Below are 26,012 nucleotides of genomic sequence, written 5' to 3' on the forward strand. Positions count from 1 at the left end.
AGTTTCATCTAGTTGCAAAGTCTGTCATCTTCCTATATTTGTCATGGCTTGCATTTGTTATTCCTGGCCATCAAAAGATGGTTTTTGCAGAGCTGAGGAAAGTCTGTAATAATCTTGTATCTGAATCTAAGAGAATGTAGCTTTGATGTTGTTACAAGGTTAAATTAATGTTACTATTTATTTCAGAACTAGCAGTTGCAGTCAGTGTTGTTCTTTAGAGGAAAATAACCTTTGTGCTTTTGTTCATTTGCTTATCTTTGCATGCAAATAACAAATTTCTTTCTGTGCTAACTCTCCCTTTGTTTTTGTTTTCTTGAAAGAAGTGAAGGTGGCAATAACTCAAGATAGGAACTTGGTTGTTTGAGGTAACAGTGACAAGTTATCCAGTCCTGGCTGTGGGCTTAAGTTGTTGTTAAATTGTTATGAACTTGAGTTGTGCAAATTGAAGTTGCAAGAAGTATTGCACTGGTGCGTGTTACTTCAGGTTTGGAGTCTGCACCCCCAGGTGGGTGTCTCTGTGTCCCTTACCTCTGAGCCTTGTCTGGAGAAGAAGAGAATTCCATGTTCCATTGGGTCCTCCAGTTTGAGAGTCTATTACAAAACATATCATGTGGCTGCCAGTTCTCCTTGGTTCAAGAATGCACTGCAAATCCAGGATACCTTTCTGACAGCACAGGAATTTGAAGTACTGAATATGGTGGAAATTAAATTTTGTTAGGTAATTGTTAACGTCTGCTTGATGTAGGCAGAATTACTTGTGGACAAGCAACAATTGCACGGGTGTTAGCCTGTCTATGTAGCTTATGGTTTTTATCAGTGTGTGTGATGGAGGGGCATTCTATAACACAACAGTTGCACCATAAAGAAACTAGAAGATAAATTTTCTTGATTTTTGGTGTTTGCCATCTCAGTTTCAGTATTTTGTTTCTGGGTAGTATGTACTCAAGTGTCTCAAGCATTAAGTTCTCATTGAGGCACTTTCCCAGTGGCTATTCAAACTGACCTAAGAATGTGGCTCATTTCATTCAAGTGAGACAAGTGCTCAGATTCTTTCTTAGCTGTTTACTCTTTACTCTTTAGTACTCTTTACTCTTGAGTATGTACCAATGAAAACTGGAAAAATAAGAATATGTATATGTAGTATCTATGGGGCTTCCATTAGTGTCTAGCAAAACATGGAGATACCATTCTTTGTGAGTTTACACTATTTAAATTGTTGATGCCAATGCCTTAGATTTTTGCTTAAATTTCATTGGTGCCTTTACCTCCAAACACCTCCGTGACCTGAAGAAGGTGCTGTACTAATTGGTACATGTGAAGATGTTAATCTTTTTAAAACCTGCTTTCACAGCATCCATGTTGATAGCAAGGAGTATTTGCACTTTCATTTTACTGCCTTTTAATGTCTTGGGGACCTGAACAATTCATTAAGCCTCCACTACCCCATAGAGATCTTTGAAGAGATAATGAAAGGAAGTAATACTGAGACAGGCAAAAAGTTTTACTGAAACATCCTGTAAAATACTACGATTTTGTGATGTAAATCAATAGTGCTATCACTTGAAATATGGACAGAGGTGGACTATACTAATCTCTTTGAGCATGTAAACCAACTTATGTTTCAAGTCGTTAGGGAAGGATTTACTTTGTGGGATTATTGCTTACTTGCCTTTCTCAGATTTTCTGAAAGGTTTCAGCAGCCTTTCCTGAAATAGCACAGCTTCCAGTGAAGAAAAGATCTAGTATGATACAGATCTGATGTAGTGTAATGACTTGTCACAGATTATGATGTTTTGTACCCAGAGGCATATTCAGTGTTCCTTGTGGCATGCCAGCAATTTGTTAACATATATACTTTTCTTATTGCTGTATTCATAAGAATGTGTGTTGGCTATGATCTGCTTTTTAATAGTTTCTTTAATAAAAAAACAAAGGGATGAAGCTCTGTCCTTGTGTATTCTCACAATTGTTTGTGGTAATGACTGTATCACCAATTTTGTGTTCATCACCTGCTGATGGGCAGAGGAGCAAAAAAATAGCATGCTCTTACCTGTAGAAACTGAGGTTCTTTTAAGGTTGGTTTCTAAGTAAAATTCCCATGTGTGTGCCATTACTGTAGCATGAGTCATGTTAGGAAGATCCCCAAATAGCTCAGTGTTTGTTTCTTTGGAGGTTCCCACTTTGAACATGAACAGAGCTCAAGCCCTTGATGTCCTTTAGTGTTCTTGATGATTGGTTTGGGGTCTGATTTTCAATATCACTTCCTCCAGGGGCTTGCCATGAGTCCCTGCTAATACTGTGTTTCAGAGTCATGGAAGGTTATAACAAAAATTTTGGTTAATCTTAAGTAAGTTTTCTGATTTTTTTTTGTCTCCAAGTTCAAAACCCGTATTCCAGTCTTTGCCTGCTGCCTTGCCTACAAGGTTTTCAGGCCGTTGTTTCAAGTGTGATTCCTGGCTAGCTGTATTTGGGAACAGTTTTTGGTATTGTTTTGTGGCTTGGATTGCTGGGTTGAGATTATTTTGACAATCCATTGAGTGTAAGTTATTTCAGCTAAGTACTTGGGTTTTTTTATTCTGAGTTTCCTTTTGATGCAAGATCTGACATGTTTGTGGCACTGTTCCTGTGTATATTTTACCTTTATTACAGGCCCTTCTTGAGCTGAGGTTAATCTCTCAATTTCACTTCATGTGCTTTATGTCCTGGCCAGCTGTAATTGCAAACAGTCTTTTTTACTTACTGTTGAGTTGAATTGCCTGGCTGAGGTTATTTTGGTAACAAAACTGAAGTCTTATTCTAGGATTGACTCCAAGTTTGAAACTTGAATTTTTGACCTGGTGTTCTTTGCCTGCTGTTTTACCTACATATTTGTTTTTTGAAAGAGAGAAAGTAGATAAAGCTTTCTTTAGAGAACGGGAGGAAATCTCATGGTTGCAGACCCTGGTATTTATGAGTGAGTTCAGCCTTCCTGACATGAACTGAAAAAAACGTCATGTCAAGTTCTGTCAAGCTGTCAAACAGACTTCTACAGTGCTGAAGATCATTTTATGACATGAGTGATCTGTGAGACAGGAAATTGACAAGTTATAGTTGGCCCCTGGAGAGGCTTGTAAAGCAAATCTTGGGTGTTCAGGTCTGTGAAGGACAAGGTGTTTGGAATAGCCAGAGTGAATGTACCAATGGCAAATCCTAAGTGACCAAGTAGCTTGCCCTCTGATGACGTGAATGGCTCAGTGGAAGAGGAAAGTACAGTGAATGTTTCTGTGATTCTAAATGTGGTTTACCTTAATTTCAGTAAGGCCTTGGTTTTCTGTAGTACCCTTGAAGCCAAATTGGACAGCTATCCTATGAAGTGGATGGGAAGCTGGACAGCCAGAATCAAAAGGTTGTGGTGACTGATACAAAGTCCAACTGATAGCTGGCTGCTAGCGAAGTTTCTCTGGGGACAATACGGGGGCTGATGCTGTTTAATGCTGTTTGACACTTTTCCTATGACCTGGATGATGGGCTAGAGTGATCCACAGCAAGTTTCTGGAGGGATAGCCTGGAGAAATAGGCTGACAGGAACAGCACAAAGCTCAGTAAAGGCAGCTTACCAACTCCTGTGTGTGCATGGAAAAACTGCATGCAAAAGTGAAGGCTGGGACATGTCTGGGTAAGAAGCAGCTTTGCACAAATGGACCTTGGTATCCTGGCAGAAAAGCTGTATTAGAGTCATCAGCGTACCTTTGCAGTGATGAAGGGCAGTTGTGTTCAGGGCCAAACAAGCAGGAGCTTAGTGAGCAAAAGTCATTCTTCCCTTCCACAGAGGATTTGAGTACCTGGAGAATGGAGACTTTGAGAGGGCTGGGCCTGTTTAGCCTGAAGAACAGAGGAGCAGCATGGGGAGGTGATACATTACTGCTGCCTTCAAGTACCTAATGATAAAATGGCAGCCAACAGGCACAAACTGCCAATGGGAGTTCTGTTTACGTGTTAGCAAATAATCTTATCCAGAACTTATTTTAATGAGCAACATGTTAGAAACTGGCCATGCTTTGCACTTGGAGTTGAACCAGGTGACCCACAGAAGGCCTTTCTGAACGAAATTATTCTATGACAAATGTGAAATGCAGTGAGCTTGGACAAGGAGTACCCAAGACTTTGGTCATCTCTGAGATATAAAGATTTCCCTTCTCAGTCTACAGGGAATGCGAATCCAGCTCAGAAAATAACTTCAGAATACTGGTGCTACCACCTGTGTGTTACAGATGTGAGAGTAACCTTTTGAAGCAGATACACTTTGATATAAAGGAATATTACTGTCCAACTTAGGAAAGTATACTCCTGTTTGTTTTGCAGTGCTGTTGAACTTGAATTTTTAATTGCTCATCTCTTTATTGCCAAATTATTACATAAATGGTGGTAGATGTTTTTAACAGTTTGCTTGTTTGTTTGTTTGTTCCTTGGTTGATTTGTGTTAGTTTTATTTTGTTTTGGTTTTTTAAAGTACCTGTTCTTTAAGGGACTTACTTTCCCTTATTCCCTCCTTGTTAAAGTAACACATGAATTGACTGAAGTGTTTCTATTTATTCAAAGGAGGTGGGAGAGGTTGTCCTGAATTCGTGGAGAAGTTCCGTGTGAATTAACTTCTTACTCGCATAATTGTTTAAATTCTAATATCATTATGGTCACCCTTTTATGAAGCTTGTCTTCAAACTAATATAAATGTTTTTAATTACAGCATTTGACACTGCATACCAAAGAAATGGTGATGGAGAAGCCAAGTCCCCTGCTTGTAGGGCGGGAGTTTGTGAGACAGTACTACACTCTGCTAAATAAAGCTCCTGACTTCTTGCACAGGTAACACTTGCACATGCAAAGTGACTAATGTTTTTGTACAAAAATGTGTACTGTTCATTATAAATCAGATAAATATTCATTTCTGAGTATGGCATGAAACAGACCTCACTAACTTCTGGGCTCTTGGAAAACTATTTCATCTTACTGAAAACTCTTTAGGCTCGAGAACCAAATCTGACCATATGGTTGTATGGCACATTAGCAAGGTATTTCCTGTGTGGAAAAGTGAGCTATTTCTCAGCTGATAAAATGGTAATGTGGACATATTCCAGAAATATTTGCCTAAAAAGAGAAAAAAAGGAAAGAAAATGGAAGCACTTGCATTTAGTACCTACAACAAGCATGCTAATTATTTCAGGACACCATATTTTGCATTGCCTTTTAGAAGTTTTTCCCCAGATTATGATTGGAGATTTAATTGGAGATTTAAGTATAAATGTCATGGCCTGGACAAGGTAGGTGGAAAATACAGTAGTTTTCTTTACCCGTGTTGATTGTTTAAGTGATACTCTGAATGTATTTCTCCCTTTTTTGTTGTTGGTGGTTTGTTTGGTTGTTGGTTTGTTTTGTTTTTTTCCCTTCTTTTTCTGGTTTTGATTTGCTACATGCAGTTTGGCACTTAAGATTTTGCATTTCCACATTTGGACTTAGAACAGCGCAGACTTGTAAAAAATAAGGGTGAAAGTAGCTTTGCCAGTGTATAAAAAGGAAAAAAGCAATCATTGCTTCAGTTGGTCTTGTCGGAAATCTTGACGTAAGGTTCATGGTGAAGAATTGGACTGTCTGATGGATAACAAGTTAGAGATCTCAGATGGCTTACTTAAGAATTCAGTATTTTGAATAATGCCTCTTTTCATCTATAGCTTTGATTTAAGGAAAATGAACGGTGTCATTTTTACTTAAATCACTGAACAACTGTGGAACCATGTTGTTTTCTGTATTTAAATCTAGTTTTTAAGGCATCTGAGAATCTCTGTTTTGTAATCTAACAGAAGTTGAAAGCAGGATTTTTAGCAATTGCAGAATTTTTTTTCTCACCCCCAAAACTTCAGCAGCTGAGACAGATCAAATTAACAACTGGGCAGATATGTTCATGTAACACATTGATACCTGATATACAAACTGTCAGCTCTCTCTGACCCAAGAACTACATTCCTTAGGTACATATCACAGCTGGGTGTTCTCCCCAAATGGCCTGGGAAAGGACCTCTGGCCTTGGAGGCACCTCTTCGACGGGTCCATCAGAAGTTAGTGTCTTGTCGATATGCATAACTATCCATTGCCTACAAAGGTCAAGCAGTTGAAATTCTTTTAACAGACTGAAAGTGTGACTGTACCAGTATTTCAAGGCAACAGTTATGTTGTGAGTGATAATGCAACAAAAATCCTGTTATCGAACAGCAGAGTCACTTTGGAATGATAGAAAAGCCCAAGTTATTAAGACAGTTTTCTTGTTGAAGTGTGCTGTCATTTTGCTCTGTAACCTAAAAATTGTTTGTGTAAACAAAGATACAGGGAAGAGTTTATGAGGGCTCATTAGACCATGTTTCCCAGCCTGATGTCAAAAGTAGAGCAAGAATGCTATCAATTCTGCACTGAGATTGTCTTTCATAACATATATTTTCAATTGCAATTAAATTGTATATTGGGGTAAATCGCCCATGCCTGAAACCTGGTGTTGAAAATAGTCTCTGATTTTGCTCATAAGAATGTTTACCTGTAATGATTGTGACTCTAACCTTGGTAGGATTTGAAGGGTGTGTGTGCATTTTGATTTAAGAAGCAAAATACTGTTAGTATGTTTTTCCTCACTGACTGCTTCAGTCCAAGGCCAGCCAGCTATTCCAGGTTTACCTTCCCTCCGCCTTCCCTGAATATGGAAGCATTAGGGAGCTGGTGTTACTGGTACATTTGAGACGTAGACTGATGTTTCTAGACTGCGGTGATATGGCGTTAGCAGAAGTCTACACGTGAGGAAAAATGGTGTCTCTGGAGACATTTGGCCTGTTGAAGACAATTTTGATGTTTTGTAGGAGGTACTAGATATTGTTCCCACCCCTCTAAATCTCAGGCTTGACTCAACTCTTGAAAGGCAGCTTTCCAAATTATGCTGTATGCCTGGTAGATTGAGTGGGAACGGGGAATTGTCCATAGAGTCTACTTTCTTGAGGAAATTGTGTTTTCATCAAGGGCTCTAGTCCAAAAACACTACAGGATTATTCTTCATTTTTAAGGTGGAGGTGCTGTTGATGAGTGGTTGGTTAACTGTCTCCTGGAATGGCCCTGCTAAGGTTGGGGGAGCTGGATAGACACTCATGAGGCAAACTCCCCTGGTGCAGGTGATACTCTGGGCTCAGGAATATTCTCTGTCAGTTTGAAAGGTGACACAGGTTGTCACTGAAAATAGCATCCGTGAAATTTCTCTTAAATACCTCTGGACAGAACCATCCTAGAGGTTTTGATGTGGTTTGGTTGAACAAGTTGTTAAAATCATAGCTGATTGTTGAGCTGATTGTAGAAAATGTCTTCCAGCCATCTTTAGTCTCTGCCACTGCTGTCCCTTTTTTGGATCATGTAGGTGGCTACTTTTTACTCGTAAGGCTCAGTTACAGAGGACATTTGCCTTTCTGTTCTTGGGCCCCACTTCTTTTATGAGTGATGTTCGTCTGAGAGGGCGTCTTATCTTCCATGTTTCTCTTCCTGTTAGTTTGAACAACTTGCTCACTGCAGTGGAAGGATTTTGGTTTTCATGGTTTCCTGGTGCTTGACATGCTCCTTCTTGCAGGCAGTGAGTTTGAACAGCAAGTGTTTAAGTTATTTGTTGACAGCACAAAGTATCCTGTCACAATTCATTATCTAAAGCTTATCCATGAGTTACAGGTAGGCAGAGATGAGCGTGCCCTCCAGTGGGTGTTACTCAGTGTAGTTTGCATGCGCATTGCACTTCAGGTTAATTTGTATGGCTTTCCTGGCCCCTTAACTTCAAATCTATAATTCCCTATAGCTGTGGATTCAACGTTTACTCCTTTCTTGATCTGCATTTCCCACGTGTTAAGTTTTCTGCCTACCAAAGAGTTTGAAGGGTTCCTTAAAAGTGAGTTTAAACTCTTGGTCTCCCTGTGAAAGCACTTAATAAGATATGCTGACTGTCAGAGAGTCTACTTCGGAATTTAAAGAGCAAAAATATGTTTTCCTATCTCCTTGTGCACTGCCTCAACTGAACTTTCGTTTTTCTGTGCTGTTAGGAAGTGCAGGACCACACTCAAAAATGTGGTTATGCAGTTGGTACCAAAGAAAACAATCTTATATTTCCCAAACTTTTTTTTGACATAGTCATGGGAGTTAAAACCTTGGGTTTGTATTTTCAGGAGAGTAGAACTGGGAAGAGTTTCTAGGTTTAGAAATGCAAATGTGGAAGTTGTAGTGTTTAATTCCTTATGTTAAAACTGACCTTTTGCATTGGCTTGTTTAGCTAGAGATAAATGTTCTGTGTCCTTGCCAATCTGTGTGACAGTGAGTTTGTGAGAAGAACTTAAGGAAAATTTTATTTCATATATACAGTACAAGGGTGGATAATAATGGTTATCCTGTAGAAGTAAAGCAAGTGTTAGGACTGAGACCTTGTGGCAATCACTTCCAAGGCAAAAGGTGCTTCTAAATAAAAAAGGGTGTGATATTATGTTTTTGCCTGATCTTCTGTTAATTTAAATGTGCAGAAAATATTAAGCATGTGTCACATACTTTGTAACCTGCCAGTAAAAATCCAAAACAAAACTTAAACTGTTCTGGGCTCAAAATTTGGAAGTGGAAAGAAAAATATTGGAAAATATTGGAAGCAAGTGTATGTACATTACATATAAAAATATAACCTTTTGAAATCCAATCCAGAAGCTTGATCGAGAAAGGATTTTTGTTTTAGTTGGTTGGTGAATTTGTTTGTTTGTTTTCTGTTGTTATGGTGTTCTTTTGGTTTGGTGAGGTTTTTTTGAGTGGTCAAGAGGTTTGTGCTATTTACAAGACCAAAAAGACACTGCTACTTGCTGGGTAGCATAAACATGGAATGTTAGTCTTGTGTCAAAAGTTACACAGTGGAGGCTGCTGTAAGTAGTGATTCAATTACTGTAAAAAATGTTGCAATTAATACAAATGAAATATTGTTCACTGCCTAACTGTAAGAAAGATAGAGAAAATGCTGCTTTTGAGCTACATATACTACTGAACTTATCCCTTGGTGTGGCAGCAGTAAGATGTAGTTTTGTTTGGCCTTCTTTCATTTGCTGTTTTATAACACTTAATTTCAGACAGCATTTCTTGTGGAGGCTTTTTATTCAGCTGTGGTGCTGAAAAGAAGAATCTGGTGTTTCCTAATACTTTGGAGGTTTGTAATGAGGTCTTTGGCCATTGTTTCTGAGAAAGCTGAAGTGTGAAATGACAGACACGTACAGCAGAATAGATGAGGAGGCTGCATGCCTGGATAGACAAGTTGTTTAGACTGAACCCAAGAGAGAATCCCTTGCTGCTGCCACAAGCTTTGAAGAGAAGGGCATTCAGAGAGGCACACAGGTTGTTCCTCCTTAGGCTAACGCATTGCCTGGGTGGTGTAGCTTTAACACAATCAGGTGATTTTGATATTGGGAACCTTCAAGCCACCTTCCTGAATCAAAAGAAATCAAAGGCTGAGGTTGATGTAGGAGCTTGCTATAGATAAATATGTATGAAAAAAAAAAAAAGAAAAAAAATATATATATATGGCGAACTGAAATGCTGACTGTTGTTTGTTCCTGTGTTCTGGGAGCCTTGGAAGTGGAAAATATATCTTGAATTGCTGTTTGTGCTGAAATTCCTGATGCATTCATTGAGCTGTACAACTTTTGGCTAAAATATTTGCTAGATTTGTTTCTGGTTTTTCACTGCTATGACCTTTATATCTCTTCACTTGCAGGTTTTACGGCAGGAATTCTTCTTATGTGCATGGAGGACTGGATGCCAGTGGGAAACCACAAGAAGCAGTGTATGGTCAAGCTGTGCGTATCAAAATGAGTCCTGTGGTCCTCAAATGTTCAGAACTTCCTGTATAAATTAGTCTTTTTCTTTAACCAACTACTTTGATTTTCTTATCTGGTAAATAATGTCTTGTAATACTGCCTTCTGTTCAGAGGCAGATAGGAATTTGTTGGCGTGACTTTTTTTGCTTGATTGTTGCTGGTTTTACTGTGGATTGTATTTGATACATTGGCTTTGCATCTAGATGGCAGAAGATACATTGAGGATGGGAAACAAAATCAAGACGACCTGTTAGACTAGCATTATTTCAGTTAGAAGTGGTTCGTTGGGAAGGAGACTTTGATCTTTGTGGCTTACGTTGAATTTTGTATGTTATAATACCAAATTCTTCTGTGGGTGGAGTTTTCTTCAAAAGGAATAAAAGTGAAATAAGTCCAGGAAACACAAGTTTTTGCTTTGGTTGTAGCTTTTTCTCAGAATAATGTCTGCTACCTAGGGGCATCTGTTCACGTGGTACCCACATCTTTGAGCAACATTGCTCTAAGCCCAGGGCAGGTTTTCTTCTTTTACCAGCTGAGCCTGGGTTGGCAGTAGGAAAATCTTGGCAGTGGAAATGTTACCCACTCCTGTGATGTTGGGGTACTTCATGGATACACAGACAGTTGGGGTTTATATTTGCAGGAGTGGTGGTGTTTTTTTTAAAGACAAGGTAAATCCTCTCCCTCTTAAAGGCCCTTTAAAAAATGAAATCCTTAAAATAGGTCCTGTGTAGTAATACAGCTAGAAGAAGTGGATAACATGTTGTAAGCTATTTGACTACTCTGAGAAGTACTTCAACCCTGGTGTAAAACTCCAGGATAAAAATTACATGAGCTCAAGTAGACTGTCATCAGGGAAGACAATTCCTTGTTCCTGTATTTACCTTTTGAGTTTCAATGGGGTGCTTTTTTGTGTTACTCAAAAGTACTTAAAAGGCGTAAAGCTCTGTACAAAACTCAATGTAGCTGAAATGTAACTCTGTTTCTAGGAGATACACAAGAAAGTGATGTCATTACAGTTCAGTGAATGCCACACCAAGATTCGTCATGTGGATGCTCATGCTACTCTGAGCGATGGGGTGGTTGTGCAAGTCATGGGAGAGCTGTCAAACAACGGGCAGCCAATGAGGAAGTTCATGCAGACCTTTGTACTTGCTCCAGAAGTAAGTATATGTAAAATTGCTTTAAACTCCAACTAATGATGATGGAATCCTGACCTGTAGCTACAACTTGTCATACTGGGACAAAAGATATGATCTGGATTTTAGAGCTTGGCCCAGAGGCTGTCATTAAATGTGTCACAGTATGTGGATGCAGAGAAATGGGTGTATTGGACCCATCCTGAGCTGGTTTGTTTTTTTAGACTTGAGATATTGGAGCAGTAGAGCAAAGCAAATTGGAGCTTGCATTTGGGAGCTGCCATAGGCACAAATAAATTAAAAACAAAAAAATCAGCTCTGTAGATCCAGTCTCTAATGCGGTTTTGTACTTTCTTAAAGTCTGCTGGCACATGTGAGTATGGGTTGATGCTATACAAGTTACTGCTCAAATTTAGCTCCTAGCAAAAGAAGAGCAGTGCTAGGGTAAAGGGTGTTTTGTGTTCTTTGTAGTTCTTTTCCTCCATCACAAACTATTGTGTGGCTGATAAATAATGTTTCAGAGTCTTCTTGAATGTCTTTGTTGTTTTCCTATGCAATGCAGTAAGCATACAGCCTCCCTGTGAAAGCTCATTCTATTTTTTTATTGTAAGTTTTCATAATAGGGAAAATTCAGACTCCTTGATGAAACTGAGGGACTTTATGTTTAGTTAGAACCTATGATGGTCGTGACTTAGCAAAAGTGTTTTTCTTTTGCTTGAAACTTCTGTTTTCAGTTGAGCAGAAGTTACTGTTCGATTGCTTGCTTAGAGAAGAGGTACCACTTGCAAAATGGCATTAGTGAAATAGTCTTCTTCCAAAATGTTGGTGTGTACCCCAAAGTTTATATCTCTAATCCATCCATGTTGTTGACTGCTAATTTATAGGATTAAAAAAAAAAAAAAAAAGCAGCGTGTTGGTCTTTTACAGGGTTCTGTTCCAAACAAGTTCTATGTCCATAATGATATCTTCAGATATGAAGATGAAGTATTTGGGGATTCAGAAGGAGAACTTGATGAAGGTGAGAAGAACTGTACTTGTGATGTAGAGTTTGTCTTGTTCTTGTTCCTCCAGCACATATGCAGAGCTTTCAGAAGTGTACAGAGGAGCTGGAAAGACACAAACTATATCGCATTCTCAGGGAGCATTGTAATTTGGGAGGGGACTGAGGCAGGCAGTATAGCTTATGTTGCTGAGACTATCTGCTGGTCCAAAACATTATGTCAAATTAAGGTGGTGTAGTTGTACCTTATTCCTTGAAGGACCATACTGGCTCAGGGTGAGTGAGGCCTGGTACATAATGGAAAACAGTAGTACTCTCGCTGCAGCTAGTTTCATCAGGTAGCCTTGATTTCTCTGCTCAGTCAAATTTGTAGGTCAAGTGATTTGAAGAAAGGAATCTAATTGTCTTTTAGAATATGAGATGTAATTCACCTTCATAGCATCATCCCATTCATCAACTGATTTCTGCTCACAAGCTGAACTTGACCTTACTGTTTGGGTGGAACTGTCCACTGAGACAAAGCAAATCAAAGGAGAGTACAGCCAGGATGTATGAGCATGTGTTCACCTGATAGTTTCTGGACATTTTTCGTATTGCTTCTATGGAACAAAGCATCTTTGGCAAGTCATCCTTGTATTTGAGGTTAATCATAGTTTTAGGTACTGAGATTTATGAGTTAACAATGCAATTTTTCTCTTTTACTGCCACCATATGAAAAACATGTACCGCTTTCGAAGACCCTTGAACCTTCCTCCCAGAATTTTCTAGCAGCAGTGTGTTTCTAGTTTCTCCTTTTTGTGAAAATAGTAAGAAACAAAGCCTCTTGAATGAGTGGAAGGGTCTTCTGCCTTTTCTTGCAGCTGATTTTGCCTTATTTTGTTGATTAAGCTTTGCTTTGATTACTACTAGTTTGATCCCCTTTTAAGTGCGGCTTGTGTATGCTTGCAGAGGTACTTAAGGAAGGTTTTCTTTTTGTGTCAGAATCTGAGGAAGAGGTGGAAGAGGAGCAGGAGGAAAGACAACCATCGCCTGAACCTGTGCAAGAGAATGCAAGCAATACTTACTATGAAAACCATCCTGTAACGTAAGAAGTCAATTTTATTCTATGAAGTTGCTTTTTTAACAAAACCAACAGAATTGCTTTAGCTTTGTATTCTGGATGTGGTTTAGCAGGAAGTGTAGGAAACTACATTAAACTTGATGTGGATCTATGTTATGTTAACACTGTATTATTTTGAAGCACTGATTCTTGAAGGGAGAGAGGAAGTGGGGCCTGTTGCTATGTTTGTAAGTTATTTTCATTTCTGATTTCAAATGTGAGGTGAAAGGTAGCAACCATGTTTGCATGCTGACTTAATTTACTCTTTGTTATATAAACTTAGTGAGTTGCATGATGTAATTTATAGGAACAGGTAGTTTAACAAAGGGGTGGCTAATTTGTGTAGCATTTGAAGTTGAGAGGAGGGTCTACTTTCTGAGGAGCTGCTGTACAGCTACATTGGAGGAATGGGTGTATGCCCCAAGTGTCTTCAAAACTAAAGAAGATTAAAGGAAAAGTTTATGTTTTTACAAGAAAAATACATTTTGTTTAAAAACAAAAACCAACAACAAACAAAACCAAACAACACTAAAAGCCTGTGCTTTTTTTTTTGAAACATAGGAATGCCTTTTAAATTACTAGAACTGATCACCTGCTTTCCTTGTTCAAAAAAAAAATTCTGACATCACTAGATGAGGTCTTACCAGCATCATCGGTAAGACTAAATGCAGGTCACATAATGCTTTTCCTGAGAAGTCTTACAGAAGAGGAGAGTCTGCTGGAATTCTGGCGGTGACTTGGGAAGTTTTTGGTGCCTAAAAGAGTTAAGTCATGTTTTGGGGTTACTGTGCCAATTGGAAAGAAGTTGCAAAGGCAAGATTCATTAGATAATCACTTAGACATAGGCTAACCCATGGCAGGAGTTGCATAGGCGTAGGTGGAATTTGGTAAACTACTTGGGTGACTGAAGAGAGAAGTGAAGATCTTCAGATCCCTTACATTTTGCACACACAGAGTGGAGAAGCTATGTGCAATTTTCAATAAACAAGACTTGCAACTTCTTGGGCAGTGAACTTACGTGGTGTTTCTGTAAATCAGCTACAGGTTTCATTCCAAAATTGACTTCATTTTTGTGTATAGCTGAATCTTCCATTGGTCTCTCTCCATGTTTCTATTATTTTAGGAGCAGTAATTCTGAAGTACCCAAGGGTTTATATGTCTGTGTAATTTTCAGATTCTCTGCAGAGAATTGTAAAACATGTCTTAGCTTCAGCATGAAGGAAGTTGGCTTTGTACGCAGCTACAAGGCTACAGCTTAACTTGCCACAGTATTGTCAATGTAACTGCCATGCAGTAGCAACTGGAAGCAGAACAATCTTTTTAATACCAACCATTACCATAGCATAGCTTATATAAAAAGTCATAAAATACAAAGCAATTGATGAGCTGCATAAAGTGCATTTGATTATTGTAGCAATGGGATAGAGGAGGCGCTAGAGGAACCATCTCATGAACCTGAGCCAGAACTGGAATCAGAAACAAAAACTGAGGAGCTGAAAGCTGAAGGAGAAGAGAAGACCCTTGAAGAGCTAGAAGAGAAGTCTCCATCTCCACCTCCTGTAGAACCTGTTTCACTACCACAAGAACCACCAAAGGTTAGTTAAGATTCATGTCTTTGCTTCTAGGTGCAGATGATAAACTGGAAGATTTGGCTTTGAACTTAGCCTTTTGAGTGGCCAAACTCTTTTCAGTGTTATGTTGTATGAACAGTTAGACCTTGAACTTGTGAAAATGTGAAGTTTCACTCAAAAAGGAAAGAAGGTTGAAGTGCTGCTCAAGTCACTATTGTAAATAGAATGCTTTTCTTGTAAAGTGTGCATGTGGTTTTCTGTGTGTATAAAACTTTTTAAATATGGAGTTAATTTATTTTAAGAAAATACCTCAGGCTACCACCACCAAAACTCTCATACAATGGGAACCACTGCTCTTCCTTGAGAAAACCCATAATGCATTGACACTTGCAAAATTGCTGGCAGTATACATTCAGAATCAATATGGGGTCATTGAAAGGGGTCTTATAAGAAAAATGGGGACAGACTTTTAGTAGGGCCTGTTGCAATAGGACAAAGGGTAATGGTTCTAACCTAAAAGAGGGTAAATTCAGACTAGGTATAAGAAAGGAATTTTCTACACTGAGGGTGGTGAAACACTGGCCCAGGTTGTCCTGAGAGGTGGTGGATGCCCCATCCCTGGAGGTATTCCAGGCCAGGCTGGACGGGGCTCTGGGCAACCTGATCTGATTGAAGATGTCCCCACTCATTGCAGGGGGCTTGGACTAAATAAGCTTTAAATGTCCCTTCCAGCCCAAAGGAATGATTCTATGAATTACCGTCTCCCTTAGAGGCAGGATGCCTAATCTTAAAAACCGTCATGCAACCCATGTATCGTCTGACGTAGTTACACTTAGGTAGTTTGAAAGAGATGGGAGGAACTGGTGAAAGCTGGGGAGGGGTCATTTTCTAGCTCCAGCATGTGTCCCCTATCTTTTTTTTCAATCCTTTTCCTCTTCATTTTTACTTCTGACTTCTGGCATCCGCTTTCTTTCTTTGTGTAGAAGACACGTAACGCTACAGGGTTTTCAGTCCGTGGTTTGGTTACATCATGGAAAGCAGTAATCTGGGGATGCTGAGGGAACCAGGCTCACTCAAGTAGTGACAGTGGGTATGGTACATACTTGCTCAATACCATTGGAGTCCGCAGACAGCTAGAACTGCAAATCTTTGTGTATCTTTGTTGTAATGCTTGCACAACAATCATTTAATAGTTCAATATGAACCAAAAGTGTATTTTCAGCAGACAAGTTTCCCTGTAGGAAAATCAGTGGTTTGCGATGATTAGTAGTGTAGGTGTGTTGCCTTTCCTGCAGGCTTTCTCTTGGGCTTCAGTGACCAGTAAAAACCTGCCTCCTAGTGGTACTGTTTCTTCCTCTGGAATTCCACCCCATGTTAAAGCACCAGTCTCACAGGTAACCCATCTGTGAACTTTGGATTGTCTCATTACTTCTGCAAACTGCTTCAGTTCTTAAATTAACAGAGCAATTTGTTTGACTTAGAATTGCACAGATTAATTGTGTCTTAAATGTTAATGCACTCACCTTGTTGCAAGAGAAGGCACATACATGTAACAGGTGTAACTTTGGATGATTGTGATGTTAAAATCTGTTCATGTGGAAACAAGTAATCACTGCTGAACTTTTTGATTTATCTTAATGGGATATGGTTTTGTTTACAAGGAAAAAAAAAAAAGGAGGAGAAAAATGGTAGTTTTCTAAAGTGTGTTTGACGGGGGTATTTCATTGGCAGAAGTGCGCCAGCAGTGAAAAACGATAGCACCATTTCCAAGAAGGTGCAAGTGGTCTTGTAATGCTAATGTCTACTGAAATACACTGGATTTCATTATCGGTTTACAATTAACTTGTAATAGAACCCTGTACCAACTTATGACTGTGTGAGGAATGGAAGGATTCATATTTCCTTGCCAAGACAATGCTGTCCTCCCATTCCTAGGTTGGTTGGGGGAGAAGGAGAAAGAGAAAAGAAGGTCTGACTGGGTGATTGCTAATGTCATGCACATGCCAAGCTGGTGTGAGATGGTCTGAGACTCTCAGTTCAGCTGCCTCCATGTTATAAAAATCCTTAAAATAAAAATTTGTGCTTTAATCTCTTCTACTGATGCTGCACACCAAAGCACTGTGTGTTGGAGTAGCTCACATCCAACCTGCTTTAAAAGACTTCAGTAGAGCAGCAGGGTTACTGCATCTGTTGGTTTTGCACTGATGTTTTTCTCAATTTTTTACTGACAGAGAAGAGCCTGTCTAGGATTGCCCTTCATCCAAATGCAGGTTAAAAAAAAAGAAAACACAGAAAAATATAAAGACGGGGAAAAAAACCACCACCCTTGTGTGGTGCTACTTCTGGTTTGTCAGGGCTGTCATGGAAATCATATAATGGCTGTGTAATGAGTTGGGAAGCCTGTCTGTCTTCATCAGCTTAAGAGGGCTTTGAGCAGTATTTGAGCAGTAAAAGCTGTGTTTTTTCTAGGACAGAATAGATTTTCCTTATGCAAAACCAAAACTGTTTTTCTAGTTATGACTGATTTGCAGGAGAGAGGGTTGATTTTTGTAATATGACAACAAGAATCATTTAAAATCACCTGTACAGGAGAGTAGAATGTAGCTTAGAGCTGTCCACTTAAAACTCTTTTGCATTGCCTATACAGCTTGTCATGTTTTCTGCCTTTTCAATTACTTTTGCTATGACTGTGTTTAAGTAATTCTGCATGGAAGTTTCTGAATGATGCCTAAGTGGCAAGAATTTAAAGTCTTGGCTCTTCTGGAGACAGAATTAGTCAGTTCTCAGCTCCTCTTCTTGCACACTTCTCAGACATAGCATACAGAAAACTGTTAGAAAAGGCACCTGAACAGTTTCTACAAGGGGTCACAAATCAGTAGTAGCTTTTTCATGTTCTGGATCCATTAATGTCAGGTACTGTGCATGTAAATGAGAACAGTAAGTGGCCCCAATGGATGGGTGGCTCCTTTGGGATGCTGTTCTAATCAACATCTGTGATGTTAAAAGGCTGCTGTTAACTGTCCTTCTCATTCCTTTCTCCACATCACTCCCAATTTTTCCACCTTTTATCAAGTTAAAAATATAGCCTCTGTAAGTACTAACTCAGCACCCCTCTAAGGATGTGCACATACTGCTTTGGTTAGAAACCAGTTCCATTCCTGTTTTGGTACAGCTATGAAGTTAAACGAGTCAGTGTTTCTTGCTCTTTTTCTTCTTAGAAATCAACAGGGACGGAAGAACTGAGTACTTAAACCTGATAGCAATAATTATCTAAGAAATGGGGGTCTGAATGTACTGAGTTTCTCTTGAGAGGTATAATTTATAATGCAGTAAAGATATGTGAGTAAAAGATGGAAGGGGAGCTCCAGTGACCCATGAGGTGGTATGACAAAAAGAGATTCAACAGGAAGGCTGATTTTTCTAGTATATTCTTGGAATTGAAAAACTGATCCTAGCACTGCTTGAAGGACAAGCTAATGCCTAGCTGTGTAGAGCATGAGTGATAAGAGGGCTGAAACCTTTATTTGATACATAATACCTGCATATTTCCTGTAAAGTAGTCTTTTTACCCCAGTGAGCTAGTCTCTGGCTGGAACCGTCAGTTGTCTCGAGTCATTAAAGGAAAATAATGGAGGTGTTTCACATAGAACACTATCCACAGTAGTCTGGGCCTATAGCCATTCTCCTTGTGTTTAGTGTTCCGCAGGAGTTGGTGTTCTTCCTGCTCCTAAGGATAATTTTGTTCTTCCAAGTTAAGAACCCAGCACAGCAGCAGCTGCTGGACTGTTGTACAGAAAATGGAATTTAAAACATGTTGGAAATTGCTTAAGTAACCAACAGGCTGTGTGGAAATATTTTTGATTGTTCTGTCTCTTTTTCCTCAAATTATCTTTAAAAGCATTTTTTGCTTGCAAAAATTGGAATAGGTGTTTTAGTTCCTGCAAATTTGAAGGGTATCCTTTGAGCATCATGGACTTGACATCAGGAAAGTTGAAGACTCCACTCAGCAGGTAGTCTGTAGAAATTGTCATTTCAGGTGGCTTTATTGTATCGGAAATAGTTACTACACTTCAGAAGGCTTTTGCTTTGTTCTCCTCTTTTTTTGTGGTAGTTTCCCTGTAGTTGTTCTGCAGTGGAGGAAAAGAATCCTTCAGAGACTTGGAGAGATCTCTTTGTGTTCATCTCACACAACCTCTTAATATGTGAAGTCTGATCTTGCCATGAGAAAGCTTCAGTTGATCAATGTGGGCTTTTTAGTCAGGTTGGGCATTGGGGTCTCAACACCCGGTCCAACATGGAAAATTCACCTTAGCTGTGTCTTGTGGAGATGTTCTGATTGAGAGATGCTTGCTTTGAACACTGCAGTCCTGGATTGGTACAGAGGAATTTATAGAGGTAAAAAAAGAAGTATTCCCAACCACATTGACATGGATATATCTCTTCTGGAGTTAGTTTTGTGCATGCCACTTATCTGTGCTTTGTGTTGTGGGTTTTGTTTTTTGTTTTTTTTTTTTTTGATCTGGTGAGTTTTAGGGGTTTTTGTTTTGTTTTTTACTGGCCAGTGTTTAATAATGCATATTCTCCTCCTGTTTTAGCCAAGAGTTGAAACTAAACCTGAAGCTCAGTCTCAGCCTCCTCGGGTACGTGAACAGCGACCCAGGGAAAGACCGGGTTTTCCACCTCGAGGACCTCGACCAGGTAATGTGGATCAGCATGTGTGTGTCCGCTTGGGACTAGTTAAAGAGAAGTGTCTCCTTGAGGGATCTTGCCCATACCTGTATTGTATTTGGCTGTTCCTGCTGTCTTCAACTAGAAAGGAGAGTATGTGATCAGGAGTCCAAGGTGGCGATGAGTTCTTTGCAAAGCTCAAGACATTATTTCCAAGCTTCTGGTTTGTTGAAATGGTTTTTTTTCATAGTCAGACTACTAGCTTATGTGCTTGAGTACCTTTCCCGTGGCTTGATGCAGTTCTGAAAAGCTGGTCTGTAAATGTGATGTTTTTTTCCGTGTCCTCTGATTTTGCTGAACCTTGGAAGGGTTAAATGCCTGTTGTTGCTCTTTGTTTTAGAAGAAAACCTTCACAATATGACAGCCTTAGTCAGTTGATAATTTTATACATATTTTTCCATCTTGTGTAATTGTCTAAAATGCTGTTCTCCATTTGACTGCCTCATATTTGTCTTGGTTTATTAGCAGGCAGCTCTTTTTATTCTCTTACTCATACCAAGTATTCAAGTCTGCAGGATGGTCTGGCTAGAAAACATGCACATTTCCTGACAGCCATCACAAGTGGTGTTATGATGTCAAAGTCTTCTGCATGGCATTCCTCAGTCCAGCCTGATCACTTGGCAAGCTTCTGTGCCAGTTGGACAAAACCTGTCTAGTCAAAGGCCCAGAATTACAGGTTGTTGATGACTTCATCATCTTCCCTACGCATGAAATGAAATCACGAATTTTAAGGGGAAAGTGGTGTTTGTGACTATCCTGAAGGGCTAGTGTAAAGCTGACAGGGTTTTGGCAAAGTGCTGCCTGCAGAAGTGGTTAAGCCTCAGTGACTGTAAGCCTCTGCACCAGCTTTAGCTAAAATTGGCTGTAATTAAGGTTTTCAGTAAGTGTATGCCAAACTACAGTACAGACTGGGCTTAAAAGTGTTTTTCTTCTTTTTACTTGGATAATGCAAATATATCTTCACTTGGGGCAACACTGAAACTGAAAGGATTTAAGGCATCAGGAAAGAACCATGACGTGTTAGCAGTTAACATGTCTTGGGTTTTTTTAATGTCATTTGTACCAAGGAGCAAAAGCTACAACTTGTGGTTAAATGAAGTTGCAAATCTGCATTTCTGCTACTCTTGGATGCGAGTGCAGCAAAACTGTAGTGCAAGTCCTACAGAGAGCATGTTAACAGCATCTGAGTGTTTGCATTCTGATCTTATACTGGAAGGCACCAGGGGCAGGGGAGAAAAAGCTGAAATCTCAGTTGAGCTTCAGCTCTTATTTTCAAAGGAAGTCAGTGAGCCATTTTATTTGTTTAAGGAAAGATTTCAAACACACTAGCAAGCTTCTTGTAAATGGGCTTGTGGGGGAAGCTGGGGAGAGAAAGAAGCACATACCTATGCTGTAATATTTTGGGTACAGAAGGGGTAACAGTGTGCTGCTGTCACACTGCAAGGCAAGTAATGATTTAGTATGGAAATACAGGGAAAGATTTTATTTTGTGTGCTGCTAACCATACGTTGGCTGAGCTAGAGAGAACGTGAGGAGCTCTCTTGTATTTGGAACAGAATGGTGGAAGATTAAAGCCAGAAGGGGTGACTGGCAAACACTATTTTTCATGTGAGTGCCCAAGTAAGGATAATGGTGTTGTGCTAAAGAATTGATGAGGAGATGACTTAAATCCAAATCTTTGAAAAAGTGTGTTGTAATAGGTGGTGAGTTCCTCTTCAGCAACATGATTTAAGATATAACAGGAACCTCTTACAAACTTACCTGATATGCCAGATGTTTTAGTTGACATGGATTTATTTAACCTAACCGGGGAAAATGGATGAATAGAAAACAAATACTTTGTGGTATTACAGAAAAAATGTGATAGAGATGTGCTCGTAGGTGACAAAATTGTCAGGACTATATGAAGAGGAAGATAGTATCCTCCACCCTGTGTCACCCATGGTGAATATAAGCTCAAGGGCTGAAGGGTGACTCTTCTCAGTGCTGTTTGTAGATGCATTCATAAGAGTCTACGCGCATGTCATAACCTCAGCAGCTCTACCTTCTTTCTGTTGATCACAGGGAGAGGGGACATGGAGCAGAATGAGTCAGATAATCGCCGAATAATTCGCTATCCAGACAGCCACCAGCTCTTTGTTGGGAACTTGCCACATGACATCGATGAGAGTGAACTGAAAGAGTTCTTTATGAGTAAGTAACAATTTCAGCTGCAGAGACTAAAAGGAAAAACTCTAGAAAAGTCACATAGCGTTCACTTAGGGCCACATGGGGGAACTTCTACACAATGTGACTCTACAGCTGTTGTCTGGAACAAGCAGAGGGGTGGTAGCTCTGGCACAGTGGTTTTAAATGACATGGCTTTTCCCTTGTGTTTTCCCAGGCTTTGGAAATGTGGTGGAACTCCGCATAAATACCAAAGGAGTGGGAGGAAAACTGCCTAATTTTGGTTTTGTGGTATTTGATGATTCTGAGCCAGTCCAGCGAATTTTAGTTGCAAAAGTAAGTATTGACATTGAGTAGATATCACAAAATGGACCGAATGCCCTAAACCCCAAGGAGTGTGGACCATCCCCTTTTGTGTTGCTGTTGTTCCTGACATTCATTCAGGAATGACAGTTGTAAGAAAAAGATCATTTTGGCTTAGATAAGCTGTGGCAGCATTCCTCAAACAGCATCATAGGGAATTCAGGTTTTTTAGCTCTGCACATAGACACTGCATGGATCTCAATGTTTACTTTTAAGCTGAAAGCCAGGTATGTGACATTTTGAAGGCCATTGCCTGAATCTCTGAATTGTACATCCTGGGGCAAGAAAAAGGAGCGCGGTTATTTGTCATTGTGACATGAGGAATTGGAAAGGAGGAAACAGCAGTTTTCATTTCTAGTATGTGGGAGCAAGACCTGGTAGAGTAGTTCTTCAGGAACATTAGCCCCGAAGTGAAGAGTCCAAAGACAACCCCTGCCCTTACTTGAGAAAGAGATTTTAATTCCTTGCATGTCAAATGAATTTTAAAATGCTGTTCCATTTACTGTAGACTTCTAGGGCTAAGGTTGTGTGTTGCAGGGAGCCCTTAACACTTAATTTTTGTCTTTGGCATGTAAGTGAAGGTAGGCTGTAGCATGCAGCAAATGCAGTGTTTTTATATGCCTTGTGTAAATGGACTTTGTGAAATGGTGACTAACATGTGCCTTGAAAACTTTTCCCTATAAGCCTATTATGTTCCGGGGTGAGGTGCGCTTGAATGTGGAAGAGAAAAAAACAAGAGCTGCTCGTGAAAGAGAGACCCGAGGCGGAGGCGATGATCGTAGGGATATTCGACGCAATGATAGAGGCCCCGGGGGTCCCCGTGGAATAGTGGGTGGTGGCATGATGCGAGACCGTGATGGAAGAGGACCCCCTCCAAGAGGTGGCATGGCACAGAAACTTGGCTCTGGACGAGGAACCGGGCAAATGGAAGGCCGTTTCAGTGGACAGCGTCGCTGAAATCCCCACTGTGGGCAGACAGTCGTGGCAGTGGTACATTACCCATCGTGTTTGCATTCTTGTTAATTTCTTTTGGCTTTGGAATGTGACACAGCCCTTCTGATCATTTCTTTGACGTGAAAGCATCCTTTGGTTTCCAGTTTAAATTGAGGTGGACATTCTTTCCCCAGTTTCACAACAGGAGTCACACTGTTAATTTATAAATGTAGACTTGGAGAATTGAGGACTGGGGAAAAAAAAAAAAAAAAAAAAGACCGGTTAACTATCTGCTACAAAAGTGAACTTAAGGACACGCCCACTATAATTCAGGTCCTTTCAGTCAAATATCCTCTGCTGCACGTTTTGTTTAAGTGTTACTGTTTCTGCCTGTTACTGTTGGAAACACAGATAGTGCAACTGGTGCAATTGGAGAAGCTTGCCTCTTTCTTTTTTTCCTTCTTAGAACACTCTGCTCCAAACTAACTTATGTTTACGCACTCATCAAAATGCACTAAAGGGTACTCTGAACTCATTTATATTGACATCTGCAGGAGGCATCGGAGGAAAAAAAACCTTCATCCTCTTACTCAGACAGAATAGCTTGTGAACCGATGCGGGCATCTGATCTGCTTGCTGTGACCAACATATGTACACACACAAACCTTAATAAGACTGCAAGTTTCTTCCAGAAGGAATCCATTTAGCTGTAAACTCAACAGAATCCAGAGTTTCAAAGTCATAGTCCCGAGTACGCACCAAGTTTGATAGCTGATGTGAGATTTTTCTATCTGCCCCTCTTCAGTACGCTGATGGCTGCTCAACATGCTCCTCCTTCCCCTTCCCTTTTCCCCTTCGATAAGCACTGTACAGTGAAATTTGTCTTGACTGTATTTGAGTTCTCTGGTAATGTAATAAGCATGATGGTGCCTTCTATGAATACATCATTCCAGTCTCACTGGTCATTTTGTACAGTATAGTGTATGAACTACTGTGCTGCAAAGCCAGTCAGCTGCAAAGCATTTAAATGAAATAATTGAAAAATTGTATTAAAAAAATTGCAGTATCTTTCAATCAGTAAACGTTGCTAAAATTATCATCCCCCTTGCTCTTCAATTAACAAGTTTGCCTGTTATTTTGCAGAGGGGGGGAAGGGAGGAAGAAGGCATCCAAGTAGACTCCAGGTTGTCTCTTCTCTTTAATCGAAGAAAATGGAGTTGAAATCTCTCTTGGGTGTGAATTTCAGAAGTCAGCCAAGAAGATTGAACGCTGTTGGCCAGCTCGTAATTGGTAGAACTCAGCATCCTTTGTGAGGGCGAGCTTGCCAAAGGAGGATACTGCAATTTTCAGAGAACAAAATAGCAGCTCTGAAGTATTTGCATTTTCCAGTTGCGCTTTTTAAAAAACTCTTCCTCATTTTGCACATAACTCTCAGCTGAAGTTGTTGACACTTCTGTGGCTCTGGACTAAAGGATAGAAAGGAGACATCCTCTTCTTCAGTATGATGTGTGGGTTTTCTCAGCAGAGAGGTCCGTTTCTGGATGACGTTCTGGAGCACAGTCCTGTAACCACGGCTGCAGCAGACGGGACGTTTTGGCTTGATGCTGGGGCATGCAGCAAGCGCCTGGCCCTGAGGTGTCGGGAGTAAAGAAAGGGGGTGTGTTTGTGTGTACGTCTGTGTGAAAGCGTGACCACTTGAAGCTGCTTCTAAGCATGGAAGACCTCAAATAAAATAATTGCAATTTCAAGTAAAATCAGATAGGGCATCGTAGCAATCTGTCTCTGGGTTATGCAATCATTTGCTGTTTGCGAGTACTTCGGGAGATTTTGCACGTGTTTTTCTGATACGTTAGGCAAAGTCAAGTGGCATCTGTTTTCTCCCAGGCTCGAGGTCTTCTGTGTTTGATGGTAAGTCTTGCACTATTTTCATACACATGTTTTCCAGGGCACATTTTTTCCAGTCTCTGTTTTCATGTTTCAGGTTTTTGTTCAAAGTCTTGCATTTTCAGCTGTTACGTGGAAATCTGTAGTACTTGAACTGCTCACCACACCACAACCCCATTTAAGTTTGAAGCCTTTGGACAAATTGCTGTCATCAGTTAGCAGTTTGCCACCAGTGTGTTTTGTGTAGCCTTTTCTTTTTTCCCCCCCTTTTGTAGTGCTGTGGTGTTTTGCTGCCACCTGATCCATTTGTATGGCAAATGGCACTGGGACTAATGTCAACAACAAAAACCAGAGTATTAAAAAGAGCTACTGAGTCATTCTGCTTTTTGGCTTGCTTCTTAAGTGACGTGAACAACCGTTGGAACGTCATCCGGAGAAGTTTACATGGTGATAGCTCACCTGCTGTACTGTGGACTCCTTCCATGTTCTTGACCCTCTGGATAGTAAATGTACCTCTTGGGGCAAAGGAAGGGATTCACTGACCATTACTGTTAGTTGCTGATTTGTGGCTGGTGGGAGTGTTTTGTCGTTACGGTTCTATTTCAATACACTTGGCTGACCATCTTGGCTTTAGTAGGTATACAAGACAGTGGATTACCATCTTTATTGCTGTAACATGTCAAGCATTATATGCTAGTAGATTCTAGTTTAATTGTTGCAGGTGGAAAGTATTTTTCCTTTTAAGTTTCCATTCTGAATGTGTTTTGACTAAACATACCAATAAACTACTGATGTCTGCAGCATTTATCCATGTCCTTCATTCTCTTGAATGCAGGTTGCTGTAGAGCACTGGTTCAGACCTTGCTATATAGAAAATTTCTTTTAAGAAAATTGCTGCTGGCTTGTCAGATGACGGTGGGAAGCCATAGTAGCACAGTGTCACATACTTTAGTGTCATGTATTTCAAGTGTTTGACACAAGTCGACAAGCAGTGGTTTGTTGTAGCTGTATAAATTGATTTCCTGGGGCACTGACTTAAAAAAAACACAGGGCCAGAAAGCCTGCCAGCAGCTGGAATGGAGCAAGGTAAAAAATCTGTATGCATGCCATATGTGAGAGCTGATGGGCATCTAACAGAGAAACAAGTGAGAAAAGGTAAGGGGTCAGCAGTGACACATTCAGTGCTGTGGTGGCCTCAGTTATTCGCTTGGCAGTAACCACATGCAGACACAGCCTGCACTGAGG

At 40.1% G+C, this 26,012-nt stretch overlaps 2 protein-coding genes across 3 annotated transcripts in view; both read left to right on the forward strand.

Annotated features, from left to right (window-relative positions):
• LOC136101007 (albumin) overlaps positions 1-5,543 on the forward strand; it is a 433,515-nt gene extending 427,972 nt beyond the window's left edge. Inside the window, exon 15 of the mRNA XM_071807911.1 lies at positions 5,533-5,543. The gene's annotated coding sequence lies outside the window, so the exon portion shown is untranslated. The remainder of the gene's footprint in view (positions 1-5,532) is intronic.
• The window catches only part of G3BP2 (G3BP stress granule assembly factor 2), a 29,954-nt gene extending 4,380 nt beyond the window's left edge, over positions 1-25,574 (forward strand). Inside the window, exons 2-12 of one of the 2 annotated variants that reach the window (XM_065836349.2) lie at positions 4,724-4,842; positions 9,785-9,866; positions 10,874-11,047; positions 11,951-12,041; positions 13,005-13,107; positions 14,537-14,717; positions 15,989-16,087; positions 19,289-19,391; positions 21,486-21,614; positions 21,805-21,923; positions 22,635-25,574. In XM_065836349.2, coding sequence (XP_065692421.1) covers positions 4,748-4,842; positions 9,785-9,866; positions 10,874-11,047; positions 11,951-12,041; positions 13,005-13,107; positions 14,537-14,717; positions 15,989-16,087; positions 19,289-19,391; positions 21,486-21,614; positions 21,805-21,923; positions 22,635-22,907 — 1,449 coding nt within the window. In that variant the 5' untranslated portion in view covers positions 4,724-4,747 and the 3' untranslated portion in view covers positions 22,908-25,574. The remainder of the gene's footprint in view (positions 1-4,723; positions 4,843-9,784; positions 9,867-10,873; positions 11,048-11,950; positions 12,042-13,004; positions 13,108-14,536; positions 14,718-15,988; positions 16,088-19,288; positions 19,392-21,485; positions 21,615-21,804; positions 21,924-22,634) is intronic. The other variant, XM_065836350.2, reaches the window with a different exon arrangement.
• The last annotated feature ends 438 nt before the right edge of the window (positions 25,575-26,012 follow it).

Source organism: Patagioenas fasciata, chromosome 4 (genome assembly GCF_037038585.1).
Source record: "Patagioenas fasciata isolate bPatFas1 chromosome 4, bPatFas1.hap1, whole genome shotgun sequence".
Lineage (NCBI taxonomy): Eukaryota > Metazoa > Chordata > Aves > Columbiformes > Columbidae > Patagioenas > Patagioenas fasciata.